The 16,747-nt window shown below is 52.3% G+C and overlaps 8 protein-coding genes across 8 annotated transcripts; 1 reads left to right on the plus strand and 7 right to left on the minus strand.

Annotated features, from left to right (window-relative positions):
- Nucleotides 1–62: 62 nt before the first annotated feature.
- NEMAJ01_1404 (cyclin-dependent kinase 12/13) lies at nucleotides 63–977 on the minus strand (the record flags this gene model as incomplete). The annotated part of the gene is made up of 1 exon (XM_047915242.1): nucleotides 63–977. One exon carries the CDS (start codon nucleotides 975–977, stop codon nucleotides 63–65), a length of 915 nt encoding a protein of 304 aa, XP_047771199.1.
- Nucleotides 978–1,137: 160 nt separating this feature from the next.
- Nucleotides 1,138–2,604, plus strand: NEMAJ01_1405 (uncharacterized protein; the record flags this gene model as incomplete). Its single annotated transcript, XM_047915243.1, has 1 exon — nucleotides 1,138–2,604. One exon carries the CDS (start codon nucleotides 1,138–1,140, stop codon nucleotides 2,602–2,604), a length of 1,467 nt encoding a protein of 488 aa, XP_047771200.1.
- A 228-nt stretch (nucleotides 2,605–2,832) lies between these two features.
- Nucleotides 2,833–4,530, minus strand: NEMAJ01_1406 (methionyl-tRNA synthetase; the record flags this gene model as incomplete). Its single annotated transcript, XM_047915244.1, has 1 exon — nucleotides 2,833–4,530. The coding sequence occupies one exon, from the start codon at nucleotides 4,528–4,530 to the stop codon at nucleotides 2,833–2,835; it is 1,698 nt and encodes a 565-aa protein (XP_047771201.1).
- A 462-nt stretch (nucleotides 4,531–4,992) lies between these two features.
- On the minus strand, nucleotides 4,993–5,820 carry NEMAJ01_1407 (diphthine methyl ester synthase; the record flags this gene model as incomplete). The annotated part of the gene is made up of 1 exon (XM_047915245.1): nucleotides 4,993–5,820. The coding sequence occupies one exon, from the start codon at nucleotides 5,818–5,820 to the stop codon at nucleotides 4,993–4,995; it is 828 nt and encodes a 275-aa protein (XP_047771202.1).
- Nucleotides 5,821–6,038: 218 nt separating this feature from the next.
- On the minus strand, nucleotides 6,039–9,578 carry NEMAJ01_1408 (uncharacterized protein; the record flags this gene model as incomplete). The annotated part of the gene is made up of 1 exon (XM_047915246.1): nucleotides 6,039–9,578. One exon carries the CDS (start codon nucleotides 9,576–9,578, stop codon nucleotides 6,039–6,041), a length of 3,540 nt encoding a protein of 1,179 aa, XP_047771203.1.
- Nucleotides 9,579–9,927: 349 nt separating this feature from the next.
- NEMAJ01_1409 (protein transport protein SEC13) lies at nucleotides 9,928–10,725 on the minus strand (the record flags this gene model as incomplete). Its single annotated transcript, XM_047915247.1, has 1 exon — nucleotides 9,928–10,725. One exon carries the CDS (start codon nucleotides 10,723–10,725, stop codon nucleotides 9,928–9,930), a length of 798 nt encoding a protein of 265 aa, XP_047771204.1.
- A 270-nt stretch (nucleotides 10,726–10,995) lies between these two features.
- NEMAJ01_1410 (uncharacterized protein) lies at nucleotides 10,996–13,398 on the minus strand (the record flags this gene model as incomplete). Its single annotated transcript, XM_047915248.1, has 1 exon — nucleotides 10,996–13,398. The coding sequence occupies one exon, from the start codon at nucleotides 13,396–13,398 to the stop codon at nucleotides 10,996–10,998; it is 2,403 nt and encodes an 800-aa protein (XP_047771205.1).
- Nucleotides 13,399–13,637: 239 nt separating this feature from the next.
- NEMAJ01_1411 (elongation factor 2) lies at nucleotides 13,638–16,214 on the minus strand (the record flags this gene model as incomplete). The annotated part of the gene is made up of 1 exon (XM_047915249.1): nucleotides 13,638–16,214. The coding sequence occupies one exon, from the start codon at nucleotides 16,212–16,214 to the stop codon at nucleotides 13,638–13,640; it is 2,577 nt and encodes an 858-aa protein (XP_047771206.1).
- Between the last annotated feature and the right edge of the window lie 533 nt (nucleotides 16,215–16,747).

Here is a 16,747-nt window from a genome sequence, read left to right on the forward strand (position 1 = left end):
AATACGGCTGGGCGCCCGAAAGCAAGGCCGGCCCAGAGCAGGCGCAGCTTTCCGAGCCTGCTCTACTCCTGCAGGGACTCCTTGAGGATGGCAAGAGAGGCCTTTGCAGTGATCCGCCTGCTAGGGTCGATTTGAAGCATTTGGTCAACAAGGTGCGCGAGAGTCTTGCTGCAGCTTGAAAACGTCCGCAGGATTTTTGACTCCTCTCCCTTGCCTATGACGGACAGGCTCAGGTTTTCGGAGTGGACTGATTCGTCAAACATGGACGGGTCTATTTCTCCGCACACAATGGAAATCGCGCTCAGCTGTCCTGCATCAGACTCTGAAATGAACAGCGGCTTTCTCAAAAGCATTTCCCCAACGATGCACCCGCACGACCACATATCAATCGACTTTCCGTAGGAGGCAGAGCCCAGCAGCAGTTCCGGCGCCCGGTACCACCGGGAAACCACCCCCCGCGTCATGTATGTGTTTACAAAAGTCCTGGACAGGCCAAAGTCGGCAATTTTGACTGTTTTGTTCGGGCCAATAAGGATGTTAGACGGCTTTATGTCTCGGTGGATGATGTTCCTCGCGTGTATGTACCGCAGGCCTTGCAGAATCTGCTTGGTGTAGCTCATCATGTCCTCAATCGGGATTATTGTGTTTTTTATAAGATGCGACAAATCCGTCTCCATAAACGGAAACACAATAAACACGCTGTACCATGTCGTCTTCATGCTGTGCACACTTTCCTCGTCCTTCACGTAGCTTCCCAGCGTGCTTATTATATTCTTGTGGCGCAGTGCCCGGAGTATAGATATTTCCCGAATAAGCGTGACGGGAACTCCGTCCACCTCGTTTGTCACCCGTATCTTCTTGAGCGCCACTTTTTTGTTTGTGGCCAGGTCTTTTCCTAAATACACCTTTCCAAAGGTGCCTTGCCCAACCTTCTTCAGCACTTTGTAGGCAGTTTCCTTGCCTTGGCGCTTAAACATTGCTTTATATCTAAAAAATTGTTTAGTTTTTAAATCGCGCGAATGGCCGCCCGCATGCACTCTAAGCGCCCACGCCCTGCGAATTTAAGCTCATGCCCGCATAAGTACGCGTACCGTAAATATATATTGTTTTGACCATGGAAAAAATTTACAAACACAAATGAAGCTTGACTCTTTCTGTAAGCTCACAAAAAAGGCCGAGTACGTCGACGTGCTGTACAAGCTGTCGCACATGAACCGGACAACCCCCATACCCGTTCGACGCATTCTGGATCTGTACAGGGAAGGAATGCTGCCGGGAGGGCTAAACTACTACAGAGCAATCCTCAAAAAGCGAAACATTGTGTGTGTTTCCATTCGAGAGAGCCTGCACCGAATAATGAGCGAGGGCGGGTCCACGCAAATCGACATCACCGAGTACAGGGAGCTCTACAGGGCCAACCTCTTCACAGACAAGGAGATGCTTGAGATAATGAAAGAAGTCTCCAAGGCACACCCGAACGAGATGTATAGGGCGCTGGAGTGCACAAACAGTTTTGCGAAAGAGCTTCTTCGGCTGATTTCCACCGCATACTCGGAAAGCGTGTGCGTTATTGCAAGGGCTATGCTGGAGGAAAATGTGGGCTGTCTGCTGGAGTACATAAACAGCACGCACAAGTCAAAAATACTGAAATATCTGGTAAAGGACAACGAAGGGATAGAGTATCTTAAGAAGAATGTTTTGGCCAGCCTCACGCACTCCGTTAGCACAGTGGAGGACATGCGGGAAATGATTGACCAGACCATCACTCTGCACATAGCCCTGTGCAAGATCGACTTTACGCTGGTTCTTCTGGCGCCTGTTATCGGGTACATCAAGAAAGACCTCTCCGCAAAGCTGGAGAGCTTTGGGTGCGACCTGGCTGCCGAGGCTCTGTTTTCTGTGGTTTCGCAGAGGGCGTGCGACGTCATAAAGAACGCAGAGGAAATAGGAAAAGAGTGCGAAAACACGAAGTTTCAGCTGCAGGGGGACGTGCTGGACTTTCTTCTGTCTTTGCTGCCGTACGACAGCCTGATACAGACGCTTGCGCTGAGCATATCAAGAGACTGCATCCTGGCCCGGTCCAACAGGAACAAGCTGATCCGGATTTTAGAGGACAAGCTGGGGTTCTACAGGACGTCCAGCATAGGCATCATAAAGAAGGATTTCCAGTACTTCTCGTCCACACAGGTGCCAGAAAAGCAGATATACCGCGACGTGGTGAGTGGGACGTGCATACCCGAAGAGCTGTTTTCCCAGGGAGGCCTTGGGATGGAGCACTTTGTGGTTTCCGAGCACTACTGGCCGGAAAGCAGCCACCAGTCATGGGAGGACCTGATGACCGCGCAGGACGTCCCCTCCAGCATACAGAAAATGCATGGAGCCGCCCCAAAAAAGCTTGACGAGGTCTCCCTGGAGTACACAAACAAGCACACATATCTAGACATAACAGTAGAGCAGCATGGTACCTCTGTTGACATCTCCGTGCCCATCCAGTATGTGGAGTATCTGTACAGCACGAAAAATATGTCTGAGCAGGAGGTTTGCGTAATCCGAGAGTTCTGGGCGGAGCTGGAAAAGACTGCCCAGAGAAAACAATGTAACTAATAAATATAAAGAAAATGCACTTTGCAGCGCCCTTGGCCTATTTTTCCTGTTTTCTCCGGGAGGGCAAAAATTAAAGCAGTCTAAATTCGCGCGCTGTACGCTTTTTTTCTGCCCAAACACACATCATGCTAGCAGGAGCCCGAGAGAACAGAACAAACTGAAAAAGCTGAGAAAGTCTCATTTAGAAGCCTGCATGCACTGCCAAACGCCTATTTATTCATTGCGCGCTCACCGCTTCTTCTTAGAAAAGGGGCACGGCCCGGTGCAAAACTTCATAACTTCCGTCACCTGCTCATCTGTCAGCGGGGAGAAGAGAATGGATGGCGCTCGTATTTCGTGGCCCTCCTGCAGCTCTTCAGTGAATCGGTCGCCCAGCTGCGGCTCTCCGTCCACGCCCAGCATGCGCATCAGCTTCAGCGACTCTTCAGGCATGATGCAGTACATCATCCTGCTCAGGAGAAGCAGAATATTCACGGCCGCCGACATGCGGCTCCCCATCTCAGCCTTGTCGACCTTCTCGTTAAACGCCTTCTGGACGTACGCGTTCCCAACATTCGCCACCGAAATTATGCACTGCACTGCATGCCGAATCTCTGTGTCCTCCATGTGCATAATGTACTTCACCAAGTGCGTGTTCAGCGCCTCTGCCGTCTCCTTGGGCAGGGCGCAGCTCGACAGCTTTCGCACAAGAGATTTATTGATGTACGAAAGCACCCGGTTGCACAGGTTTCCAATTGTGTTGATAAGCATGACATTCAGAGACTCGTAGAACTCCTTCCACAAAAAGTCCGTGTCTCCCGTCTCGGGGCGGCACCTCATCAAGTGGAAGCGCCACACACCGGCAGGCCCCATTGCATCGTTGAGCAGGTGGTGCCCGAATATTCCCCTGTTCTGCGACTTGCTGAACTTGTCTCCCTCGTATGTCAGATAGTGCGTGGAGGAGATGACCTTCGGATACTTCTTAACGGAGTCGCACCCCTGGAGAAGCGCCGGGAAAAACACGCTGTGGAAGAAGACGTTGTCCTTTCCCATGAACTGGTACAGGTCCACCGACTCGTCGCTCCACCAGCTAGCTTTTCCTATCATGTCCGTGAACGTGATGTACCCTATGGGCGCATCAAACCACACGTACAAAACCTTCCCCTCGTACTCCTCCAGCGGAACAGGCACGCCCCACCGGTGCTTCAAATCTCTTGTTATGCACCGGGGAATCAGCGCTTTCCCTCTCCACTCAAAGGCTATCTGCCTCGCAGCAGGCGTCCACTTAAGCGCATGGCTGTCTATCAGCTCGTGCACCGCATCCTCGTGCTTGTCGAGCTTGTAGAAAAGATGCTTTGTGCTTCTCTTTTCCGGAGACTTGCCGCACGTTGTGCACTTTGCGTTCAACACCTCGTCAGGCTGCAGCACTACCCCGCACTTGTCGCACTGGTCGCCCCGCGCCTGGTCAGAGTTGCATTGTCCGCAGGTCCCGGCGATGTACCGGTCCGCCAGGAACATTTTGCACTCCAGGCAGAAGTACCTCTGCTCTTCCCTCTCAACGAAAGAGTCGTTTTTGTGCATCTCCAGGAACAGCTTCTGCGTTATTTCCTTGTGCCTCTCGCAGGAGGTTCTCCCAAAGCTGTCGCACTCAACCTGGAACCAGTCGTACACCTCCTTGTGCTTCTTGCTGTTTTCAGCGCATAGCTCGGAAGGGCTCATCCCTGCCTTGTCCGCAGAAACTTCAGACGCAGTCCCGTACTCGTCGGTTCCGCATATAAACACAGTTGAAATCCCCCGAATTCTGCAATACCTGGCAAAAACGTCACCGCTCAGAAGAGCACCGACCACATTCCCCAAATGCGGCAAATTGTTCACGTACGGAAGAGCAGCTGTAATCAGCCTTTTTTCTTTCTGCCCTGCAGCAGCTTCTTCTACTTGCACGTTCATTCTAAAATATTTTATTTCAGCGCTGGCATATGCCTGCTCCAACAGGCGAGTAAGCACATGAATCTTACGGGTAAACAAAGGGTGTGCTTTCATAGCTCAGTTGGTTAGAGCATCGGACTAATAACCCGAAGGCCCCAGGTTCGAGCCCTGGTGAAAGCATTTTTTCCTCTTTTTTCCGATTGGCCGTGAGAGAGAAGCGCAGGGCCTTTCGCTGGTTTCGTCTATTGGCGGACTTTCCACGCCCGCGCCTGCCCAGCCCAGCGGCTCATTCGGGTCTTTGGTCTTTGCAAATTTTGCAGACATAAAAATAGCCCGAAGACAGCGGGGATTGGCAGAAAAAGACCCAAAACGCAAAATTCCAGAATTCGGGCGAAGAGGATCCAGAAAGGCAGTTTTATTCATTCGGCGCAGGAAAGCGCAAAAGCACGCTTTCAGAGCAAAACTTCTTTCAGCGAAAACACGCTAGTTTTGCTCAGCGGTCCCTCGCGCCTGGAAAAATCTCTCAACGCACTCTCGCTCCATCTCGTTTCCGTGCGCGGACGGGATGATGATGGAGTGCAGGGGAGGGCCGTACTCCCTTTTCTGCAGGTCCTCCAGGGTTCCATACGTGAACTCTTCGCTGGGCAGGCCGAGCCTTTCTATGGCAACAGCCTTCGCGCCTGCCAGCTGCGTGACTCCGCAGTGCTGCGCCGCCTCCTGGATCTGGGAAACAGCCTCGGGAATCGTCATAAACCGCGTATATCGCCGGTCCTCTTTTCCCAGCAGAGTTTCTAGCGTGGGCTCGTTTATCTTTATGTCGAGCAGGCACAGCGTGTGCAGGCCGCTGCTGAAGTTCTCCATGATCTTTCGCACAAAGTCGTACGGCCGCCAATTTTCTATGAAAAACGGGATCGAGACAGTTCGCCCGAACCCGTACGAGTTGAACCCACAGCACCCGAAGGCGCTCTGTATGGACGCGTTGTGCAGCACCCGCACGGGAATTCCCAGCTCCTGCGCGCGTATCAGCAGCTCCGTGTGCGTGGTTGCAAAAAGAGGCGTTCCAACAACCAAAAGCACCACGTTCTTGCTGGAGGCTTCTTCTATAATAAAAGGCTCGCTGCCGCCGGCCCCCTCGATCTCTTCTCTGTACGCGTGCTTTACTTCTCGCCCTAAAACAGCCTCTATTTCTGTTTCGTCCAGAACTATGCTTGTGTACTTCTCCAGGTAGACAACGTCGGCCTCCCGGGCAAGCCGCGCCCCCTTCAGCGAAATGTCGCCGGGCTCCAGTCCTAGTCCTACAAGTGAAAGCATCTGCAAAAAATGCACAAGTCCATTTTTATCCCCGGAGAGAAAGAAAGGCCGAACTTCTCGAAATATTCAGCCTGTGCAGGCATGCGCCCTCTTCCACTTCGAGCATGCGCAAAGGCAGCACGGGGCGGGCTGCAGCAGTTTCGCCTGCTTTTGCAGGAAAAGATGGCTTCTGCAGTGAGAGAAATAATGTAAATAGATTTATTACTAAACTACCAGAGCTACATCTGCGGCCGTATCTGGCATAGAGGGACTTGCTGCTGCGGCACCTGCCTGCACTTAATGGAAGAGTTTCGTATTAAGTTGAATGCAGATGCTAGGGCCTGCTCCAACCTCTGTAGAGACCCTCCATACATGCCATACATCTTATTCTGCGTGCTGTTGAAGCGGGCGTTGATGAGCGCCTGCTCGTCCGATGGCATTCCCGCGTACATGGGAGTAGAGGCTGCAGACTTCGAAAGAAGGCACATTAGATCGTTGTTTTGCGTTTGGCCGTACAGCATTTGCGACAGCGTGCCCGGGTCCATGCCTATGTACGAGGACACGCTTGGGGACACCAGAAGCTGTCTAATTGCGTTGAAGGAGTTGTCTCCAAGCGAGATGCTGCTGGCAAGCTGCAAGCCCGGCTGCGAGCATATTCCGTCAAAGGCGCCCATCGACTGTCCAGCCTGGATTCCCATCATGGGGTTGCACACGCCAATGCTCGACTTCATCCGGTCGCCAAACATCTTATTGCGCACGCGGGCCTCGATCTCGCTCTTGCTGGCCTCGATCTGCATGATCAGCTTTTGTATTAGCTGCGTCTGCTTTGTTGCCTCCATCTTCAGAGTGTCCATTTGCCCGGTGCTGAGCAGAGCTCCCTGCGACTGGAACATGGCCTGCCCCTGTGTTAGGAACCGCATCAAATCGGCGTTTGAGAGCGTTCCCTCGGGCTTTTGGCCCTGCACCCGCATCATAATAGAGCCAATTGCAGGAGACCCCAGAGGGAATGCCGAGCCCAGGCCTATGTTCATGCTAGGGCCCTTGCTGTTTTGGAGCTCCACCCCTCTGATTTGCAGGCGAAGCAGAAGACCCTGCATCTGCTCCACGGACATTGCGCCCATGTGGACCAGTGTTTGCTGGACCTGCTGCGGAGTCAGCATGCTTGTAAGTACACGTATCTGCATGGGGGAGAGGGCTTTGCTGAGAACCTGGATCTGCGAGCTGGTCAGAATCTGCGCGACTGCTTTTTGCAGGCTTGTAAGGTCCTGCTGCGTAACAGCCTCCACAGGATTGTTGATTTGCTGTGCAAAAATAGAAGACTGCCTGGCACACTCAGCAAGTTTTGCTGCCTTGAACGCGCCAATGGCATTCGAGAGCTTCGCAGCTTTCGCAGAGTGCCTGCTGTAGGCCCGCCTTTGGCGGCTTGCACTTCGCTTGTATGCTCTTGCCTGCTTCTTGTTGCCCTGTGCCTCCGCCTTCTTCGCCATTCCGCTGTAGGCCCCAGCCATCTTTTGCGCCTGGGCAGCTTTTCTGTTGGATTTGATCGCGGCTGCTCGGGCAGCCTGCTCCTTTGCAGCAGCGCGTGCCACTCCGGCAGAAGTTGCTCCGTTTTGCATGAACTTCTTTGCAGCACGTGCTTCGGCACGGCGCGTTCGGACCATGCGGGAAATCCGCCTTTGCATCCATCTGGACGAGCTTCTGCTGGACCGGACACCGTACGACATGTATTTCTGACTCTGGTACATTCTTCCCTTGGTGCTGAACAGCGCATGCTGCATGGTCATTGCCATAAGAGCGTGCTTTATTTCTCTCGTGGCATACTCTGAAGAAGAAACACCTTTGTAGTACATTTCGTTGGACTGGTGTGCGGATATGATTGCAGATGCACCGCTCGATGTAAACGCGCTGGCAGCCGACTCTCGAGAGCTCTTTGCAAACGCAGAGTTTTCCGAGGCCGACGCCGATGCAGACGCCGATGCAGACGCTGAGGCTGAGGCTTCAATAAGTCCTTTCGCGGCCATGTTCTTCTGCATGCTCGTTGAGTGCCACGCAGAGCCAGCAGCCGATGCCGCGCCTTTGCTTTCGCCCATGCTTTCTCTTTCAGCTTGCTTGGCGGCTGCCTTCTGGCTTCTTTGGGACTCTGCGCTGCCCTGGCCCTTCGCGTTTCCGCTGGCTCTCCGGGCCTCCAACAGCTTCTTGTTGTGGACATCGCCCTGCAGCTTTTTCGCCTTCTTTTCTGCGCGCCTTGCCCGCTTGATCAGCTTTTTCTTGTACTCCGTCCTTTCCTCTCCAGCAACCGCGGCCTTTTCTCGGAGCCTTCGCCCCTCTGCAAACAGGCTTGCTATTGTGTCGGCGGCTGCCTCCATGGAAGACTCTGCACTGCTGCGGCTTTCTTGGCTGTCAGACGAGTCGCTGCTTCCGTCATGATACCGGCTTCTTGAGCCGCGGTGCGACGGGTTGTCTGAGCTGCCGGAGGAGCTGCTTCCTGCATCTTTGCCGTGGCCTCTGTCTCTGCTTTTGCTGCCTTCGCTAGAGGCGCCTGACATGCTGGACGAAGTGCCAAGATCGCTTTCCTCGTCGGAGGACGCAGGGTCAAACCCGTACTTTTCAAAGACGTTATTGAATGGATTGTTTGTCTCTCCAGAGATAAACTTTTTCAGGGCTTCTGCGGCTTCAGACGAGTCAATGCTTGTGTATGCAGCCTGGGTGAGCACAAGGATACCCTTGTCTATTTCTATCCGCTTGGCTTTCCTCAGAGAGATTCCATACCCTTCGTGTGTGATCAAGTACTGGCTGACTATAGGAGTCATGGGGTTGGCAAGCGCCAGGTTGCTTCCGTACACAGGAATGTAGTACACAGTCAGCCCGTCGCGGTCCAGCATCTCGGTCATCATGTCCACGTTCAGCTTCGTTCTCTTAAAAAACTCATATGTCTCTTTCGAGTAGACTATTCTTCCTATGTTCACAGAGAGAGAGATGGCTGTTTTGGGGATGTAGAAGTACACGTGGCTGGTGTACAGGATGTTTAGCCCGTTGTCCATCCCCCACACAGACCCTTTCCCCTCCAGCTCGCTCATCAGATACTCTTTTGTGTCTTGCGCATAAACCTCGTCGGATGTTAAGGTAATGTTTGACATTAAAGTCTTCATGGGAAGGTCCATTGAAAGGTGCGACAGCAAAATGTAAGAGTCATCGTCGCCTATCGAGAAGACCACGCCAAGCGTCTGTTCCTTTGTGGGCCCATTTCCAAACCCTGTTGCCGGCCCGTCAATAGACCCTATCATACCAGCCGAGCTTTTCGAAATGGGCATGTTCTTCATGTTTCGCCCAAAGAATGGATTTTGGCTCACAGGAACTGCGCCTTCGCTGGGATTCATGTGGTTGAACGGCACAGGCATTTTCACAGGCGCGCCCTCTTGGTCGTCGCCGTTTCCTCTGTCGTCGCCTAGAATGGGGGGATTCGGGTCCCCGGGATAGCCCAGGGGGCTATCGCTGTTGGGATTAACAAGTGACTCGTTCGCGCACATGCCGTTCAGACAAACAACTTTGTTGCCGTCCTGGTTTTCCTCAAACCCGGTTGCCCACGCAGGTATTATCTGGCTTTGCTGTTTGTCATACGCCATTTCCATGCCTTTTCCAGGACCACTTCCTATTCCTTCCGCGCTGTTCTCGTACTCTACCAGTGTGCTGTCTGGCATAGAGTTGTCGATCTCCGGCCTAAAACAGTTAACACTGGATAAGTACAATGCCAGCACTGTACATATTCCTAGTCTCTTCATTCGGATCATGAAATCCTGGCGCTGCCTCTATAAAAACCTGCATGTAAAACACTCTCGCTGCAACTGTTTGAAAACCTGCCAAGCACATGCCAAAAACAAAACCTGTTTGATAATGGAGCACATAGATGGCACATTTCCTTTGCACTTCGCGATCTGGCCGCTTCAGACAGTGTTTCACATCGAAGACTCGAAAGACGCAAGGCCAACAGAAACGCAAACACGGCACAAAAACAAACAAACCCGGCGCGCCACAAGCCAAGCGCCTTCTGCGCGAAATAGTGCGCCATCCTGTGCAAGCCGGGCCTTCGGTAAGAGGAAACTCGTGCGAATTTTTGTGAGATTGTTTTTATTAAGGAAGTACAATAGAGGCCTCTTTCCACTTGCCCGGTCCGGCCGGCATAAATATCTTGGCCTCGCCTTTCCCATATCCAACTGCCAAGGCATACCCCAGCTGTGTCCATGAAAGCTTCGTGCATGGACTTCCCAGCTCGTGCGCGTCAATAGAGAACTTCAAGGGCGAGTCCTTATCCTCCACAAAAATGAGCAGCTTTCCGTCGTCGGCGCAAGTCGCAAAAACAAACGCTCCAAACTCGTTTATGCACACTTTGCAGTCTCTCACGGGCTTTGCATGCTCCCGCACCTCTAGCGCAAGAGACAGATCGGCTTCACTCCATATTTTCACGAGGCCGTCCATCCCCACGCTTATAATGTAGTTCTTGTGCACAGACACGCCCGTGACGCCCCTTTTGTGCGCGGTCCAAGCGGCAGAAGTCTCCCCGGAAAGCATCACTCTGCGGATTTTCCCGTCTGAGCACCCGCACAAAATATCCCCCTTGCACTCGGCTATGACGTTGATAGAGCCCTCAAACACGTTTATGGCGGACTCAAAAGCGTACTCGGTTGGCCCCATTTTCCACACCAAAAGATGCCCGTCGTGCGTCGCAGCTACAACTCTCTCGCCCAGAAACAAGGTGCTAAAGATAGCTGACGCACTGTACGACAACTTCTGCACAGGAACGTGGGCTTGCTCCTGGATTTTGAAAATAGTCACAGACCCGTCTTCAGCTCCCGCAGCAACCATATCCCCTGATGCGTTGCTCTGAAGATTCTGAACTAGTGTTTCAGCATTCTGTGTTTCGACGCTCATTAATAAACAATAAAAAAACTGAGCAAATATATACTAGGACATATGATGCCAAGCGAGTGAATTTTTGTAGCAGAAAAATCGCTGCGCACTGACTCCGTGGGCTGCAAGTTCTTCGCCTACTTGTGTTTTTGTTAAGACTTGCACGGGCGCATAAAAAGATGTAGACAACTGTTGAAAATGCCCGTATCCCATTGCATGCTGGAAACAGCTGTGCGTAGGAAATTGTTCAATAAATCGAACTAGTTCTAACTGTTGAAAATAAACTCATGTTTATTGCCTGCGCTGAATGCGGTCGCCTCTTAGATTGTATCTTTTCGTTTTTGCGCGTTCAGTCTTTTCGCAGGCTTTAGGGGGCTTGCCGCTGTCAGAAGAGTCGCTTTGAGCGCTGCTGTCTGAGCTGGGAGCCAGGGGGTTATCTAATTGCTCTGAGTCATCAAAGGGGAACCACACTTGTGTTAAGTTTTGGCGTTGGGGCGCATCTTTCTTGCCCTTTTTCTTGCTTTCATTTTCTCCCTCCTTGCGGCAGTACTCTATCTTTCCGCCGAGGGTGGGCCCTTCAATTTTTATTGGGGAATCTTTTTCTACGGGCTCTGCCTTTTTTTGCTTTACCTTGATCGGCAAAAGCGTGCACTGCACCATTCTTTCGCGCGTTTCAGGTGGGGCCTTCTCATGGATTGGGTCTGTTTGGGTGCCTATGCAAACCATCACGGGCTTGACTTCTGGCTTGGGCTTTTCGGGGGGAGGGCTTGCCTGCTTTTGCTTTTTAGCGTTTTTAGAGTTCTTGGGCTTGGGCGCAGGAGGCTTGGGCTCTTTCTTTGCGGCTGGGCGCGGGCTCTTTTCTGGTGTTTCAGCACACTCTGAGCGATCCACCTTCTTTTGGCACATGCAGCATACTGTGCTGTCCTGCACAGGCGGGCTATTGTTAATAGCAGGAGGCGTCATGTCCTTCGGGGACTCTTCCGGAGCTTCAGCAGGAAGGCCCTCTTTTTGCTCTGGAGACGAACTTTCAACTGGATTCATATGCTCTGGAGACAAACTTATAACTTCAGGCGGAGAACTTTCGACTGGATGCATATGCTCTGGAGACGAACTTATGGCTTCAGGCGGAGAACTTTCGACTGGATGCATGTGCTCTGGAGACGAACTTTGCATAGTAAGCTGGCTGGTTTCAGAGCCATTTGTAGACTCTTTTTCCACAGCAGGAAAGTCCAGCTCAAAATGTGCATCGCCCATTTTCTCTATTTTAATCGGCAAACTCCGCTGCATTTCTTTGCAAATGCGCATATAATTTCCGTACTCCTTGGATTGAACGCCGCTTTTCGAGGAGCTCCACAGTTGCGGCGTGGTTTCGCAGGCTCCGTCAAAAGGGCTGACAATCATAAGCTTCTTCGCAGGGTCGTCAACATCGGCAAAAACGGCTGGCCTGGGAAGGTAGGGGGGCGCATTTTTGCACACCTCGGAAGGCACCGAGTACACGGCGTTCGGCTTGTACGGCCAAAGCTCCCCTTCTATAGTGTTGCTCTGGGGCACCTCTTTAACTATTATGTTTGTGTCTGGGTTTATATAGACGGGAAAACACTGCTCGGCCGGCTTCATCACAATGTGTATGTAGTTTATGTCCAGCCCGTTGCTGTACGTAACATCCACAAAGTCGGATTTTCTAGAGCTCTCCGTGGACTGGTAGAAGATACCCACCTTCATTATGTCTGTGTTCTTAACATGCGAAACCACAGAGTATGCTTGCATTTTTATGCTGTTGCTCTGGGTCTCGCTTTCGCTGACGTACGGAATTCCACTTTTTTGTATCCGGTGAGGGAAAACTGCATATGTGCTAGAGCTGCTTTTCTCCTTGCTGGGAAACTCAGGCATTACGTGCCCCAGCGAAACCTGATTTGGTGGGAAAACGGGATGCAGGGAGCAAAGCGGCTGCGGATCCGCCTCAACTTTCAGCATGTCTTGCGCTGGCTGGAGCCTGGTATGGTCTAGAGCCAGCTGAGGCACTGGATGGAAAGTGCTCTCATGCACCATGCAATGCGGCTGCACCGGAGCAGTTGGAACAATCGGCACATACGCATGCGAAATAACCGACGGATTTACGTATGCGGCTGCAGCCTGGGGGATTTCTGGGGGAGGCTGCAAAGACTCGGGAAAATTCATGGGCTGTACAAGCTCGGGGTTATGCAGCGCCGGATAGGAGTGCGGCAGAACAGCCTGCACTGGGCTTATATTTTGCTGGGGCTGTGCAAGCGCCGGCATTTGGCTGTTTGCAAGCGGGAGGTATGCGCTGGACTGCACAGCCTGCATCTCCAGAGATGCAGCCGCTTGCTGCATTACTTGGCTGTTATGCACTATTTGCCGTGCGTGCATGACTTCCTGCAAAAGAATGTAGTAATCCGGCTCGGGAATTTGTATCATCTGCATGGACGGCGCTGGGGCAGGCCCGGCTCTAAGTTCGGAAGAACCGTGTGAAGTGTTGTTAGAGCATATGCCTGGGTTTTCGTTTGTGCTAGCTCTTGCATACGCATAGCCACTGCCGTTCGGGAGCTCCTGCAGAGTAATTGCCTCTCTAGGATGCGCGTGTGTTCTTTCTCTATGCGGCCTTCCTACACATCGAACAGATAGCGCTTTCACAAGCACCGCGAATATGCAGCAGAGTCCACTATCTTTTTTCATTCCCGCAAATAATTTTTGTGCTTTTATTTCCAATGCTCTGATTGATTTGACAGCGTAACAGCCTACTTTAAACTGAGCAAAAGCCCAAAAGAGTCTTCCACGCTGCGCCCGCTGCCCATGGCGCAAAAAGCGCAGAGCGGCAAAGTGTGCCCAACAGCCAACAGCAAAAACCCTGGAGCGCAGCCAAAAACCTCCAAAAAACGGGCCCATTCAACGTTTAACGGCAAGCGCATTTATTCTTACTCCTTGCAGAAGTACTCAGATGGGTCCTTCAGTTCGCCAAGTCCCCTCTTGGCTCTGATCTGCTTGACAATCTCAAACATAGGACTTCCCTCCTTGGTCAAAGACCCTGGCACGACTGAGTAGTGAGACAGCACCAGATTGATGCTTGCTCCACCACCGGTGCTCTCCATAAGCTCCTTGTTCAGGTTGAAAGATCTCTGCACAGGAATGTATGCCTTCAGAGAAGACTTGTGGTTGCTGTAGTTCACCTCCAAAATGTCTCCTCTTCTTCCCTTGACAACCTGCATGGCTGGATCTATCATGGTTTCGGGCAGAGATATTTCCGCGAGGAAAATGGGCTCGTGCAAAATGGGGGTTGCAGCCAGCACCAGCCCCACAGCGAGTCTGCTCATTGTTGGGATAAGCTGTCCGGCTCCTCTGTGGATTGCGTCAGCGTGCAAGGTCAGATCCATGAGGTCGAGCTTCAGTCCCTGGAGGGGCTCTCCAATGACGGGTCCCTCCTTAACTGCAGCGTCCAGTCCCATCTTCAGGAACTCCTTGACCTCGTGGAGGTTCTGGACTCCCTTAGACGAGTCAACAATCACGTTCGGGCCAACGTCGTCTGGCGAGTAGCAAAGCACTCTCTTAACCCATTCGTCAGCAAAGCCGAGCTTTGTCTTGAACAGCTCCACTCGCACCTTCGGGTCGTTTGCAATGACCTCGCCCTGCTTGATGGCGTCAACAACCTTCTCTTCCAGCGGCTCTATAGTCATGTAGACCTTGTTGTGCTTGTTGGCACTCTTCGACATGGCGATGGTTGTCACCTGCGCCGAAATTCCCTCGAAGTACGAGACCTGCGGCTCCCCACGGATGATCGGCACCTTTGCGTGGTCCTTCTCGAGGTCGTTGATGCAGATCTCCACGTGCATTTCTCCGGCTCCTGCAATGACGATTTCTCCAGACTTCATGTACTGCACCTGGCAGAGCGAGTCAACCTGTGCAAGCTTTGTAAGCCCTTCCTTCAGCTTGGGCAGGTCTCCTGTGTTCTTGGGGAAGATCGAGTATCTGACCACCGGGGAGACACTGAACTTCATGGTCTTGATGTTGAAAGACCCGCGGGCGCTGGAGAGGGTTGCTGTCTTCTGGATGTCTGCGTCCACTCCCAGGATTCCCACAATGTTTCCAGCCGGGCAGGAGTTAACTTCCTCCACGGCCCTTCCCATCATGAGGAGAACCTTCGTGACGATTCTAGGCTTGAGCTCCTTGCCCTTTCCTGGCTCGTAGTCTGGGCCCTGCACGTACAGCGGCATTCCTGCTCTGACCACACCCGAGAAGACTCTTCCAAAGGCAATGAATCTTCCCGACCCCTGCGGGATCATCTTCGACACGTACATCATGACCGGCGCCTCTTCGGATGCGTCCGACGTCTTGATGGCTGTGCAGAAATCGTCCTCCTTGGGCCCTTCGTAGAGCGACTCGGCTCTGTAGACCTGACTTTCGTTTGGCCCTGGGAGGTTCACCACGATCTGCTCGAGCAGACAGTCTGCTGCGGGCAGCCACTTTCTCATGACGTGCTTGAACAGCGACTTCTCAGAGGTGATGTCTTCAAGCTCCTTGTTGTTGAAGTTGACGTTGAACTTCTGAAGGTACTCTTTGATCTCGGCCTTCTTGTTGGCCAAGCACAGGTCTCTGACCTTGTATATTGGCGTGAGCACAAACACAACGAACGGGTGCATGTCTGGGTTGATTTCTGGGTCGCTCTTCTTCTTCTTGAGAACCTTGCAGGCTGGGTCAAATGGGTCGCTGGCCGTGCAGTATCTGTCAACTTTCCACAGGCACTTCTGGAAGGCGTCGATCATGTCTGGCTTGCCCTGCATGCCGAACTTCTCTACGTAGAACTCGGCGAACTGCCTCAGCGTGAATCCCCACCCCTGCAGGCCAGAGCAGAAGGAAACTTCCATGTCTGCTGGGTTGAGCTGCTTTATGTTTGAGGACTTGTCCTCGTCCATCAGGAACTTGGAAAGCGTGGCGTTGAAGCTTTCCACGGTGTTACGCAGCGACTTTGCAAACTCTGAGGGGGCCTCTCTCAGCTCAAGGAGCGCTCTGTCGATCTTGTTCAGACACAGCACCGGCTTGATCTTCTCGATTATTGCCTGTCTCAGAACGGTTTCAGTCTGCACGCAAATTCCTTCGATGCAGTCCACCACCACAAGGGCTCCGTCTGTCACTCTAAGAGCTGCAGTCACTTCAGAACTGAAGTCCACGTGCCCCGGGGAGTCTATTAAGTTGATGAGGAAGTGGTTTTCGTCGGTTTTTTCCTTCATAAACGTGTCAAAAGAGAGCTGCTTGAGCTTGAACTGCATGGAGATGGCAGTAGATTTGATGGTAATACCTCTCTCCTGCTCGTCCTGTCTGGTGTCGGTAAACCTTGATCCAGATTTCTCGGCAGATAGGGATCCTGCCTTTACTACAAGCGTGTCAGTTAGTGTACTCTTACCGTGGTCTACGTGTGCTATCACGGACATGTTCCTTATGTTACTTGGCTTCTTCATTAGTCTCACGACTGCTTCCATTGAAGCTGCATTCTTTGACATTCAGGGGTTACAAAACTAAAAAAGTAAAATAGAAAGTAAAAACAAATTCACTACAAACTGTTTAATAGACCGAATTCTAGATCTCCGCCCAAACACTGCGAAGTTGCCCCGGCCAGAAGTGCCCACACTGGGCACACTCTGCATACGCCAAAACCCCTGCCAAGCGCATTCTGTCTGCGTGCCTCTGCTATTTTCTATTTTCTATTTGCTGGCGCTGTGCTTCTGCTGCAGTTTGAACGCGAGGCGCAGGCCTGCAGAAGCTTCTGAAGTGCCCGAATTTAATGCATGTACAGCCCGTTTCATTGCTTGGATGTGCTGCATGCAGCGAGGAGTTTGCCTGGTTTTCTCTGGGCGCCCAGTGCTTGCCAATTACGAACTAAGCCAGCATGCGGTGGAAACAACAGAGAACAGCCCAGTGCTTTCAGCGCTGCAGCACATCCGGGCAATGGCCTCTCGAGCACTGAAAATTTCGCGTGTGTTTTATGTGCTTCGCACCAGCTGCGGCCTTTTCGGAAGCACAGAGCTGGCCTGCA

The sequence above is a fragment of the Nematocida major genome (genome assembly GCF_021653875.1).
Source record: "Nematocida major strain JUm2507 chromosome Unknown 2395, whole genome shotgun sequence".
Classification (NCBI taxonomy): Eukaryota; Fungi; Microsporidia; genus Nematocida; species Nematocida major.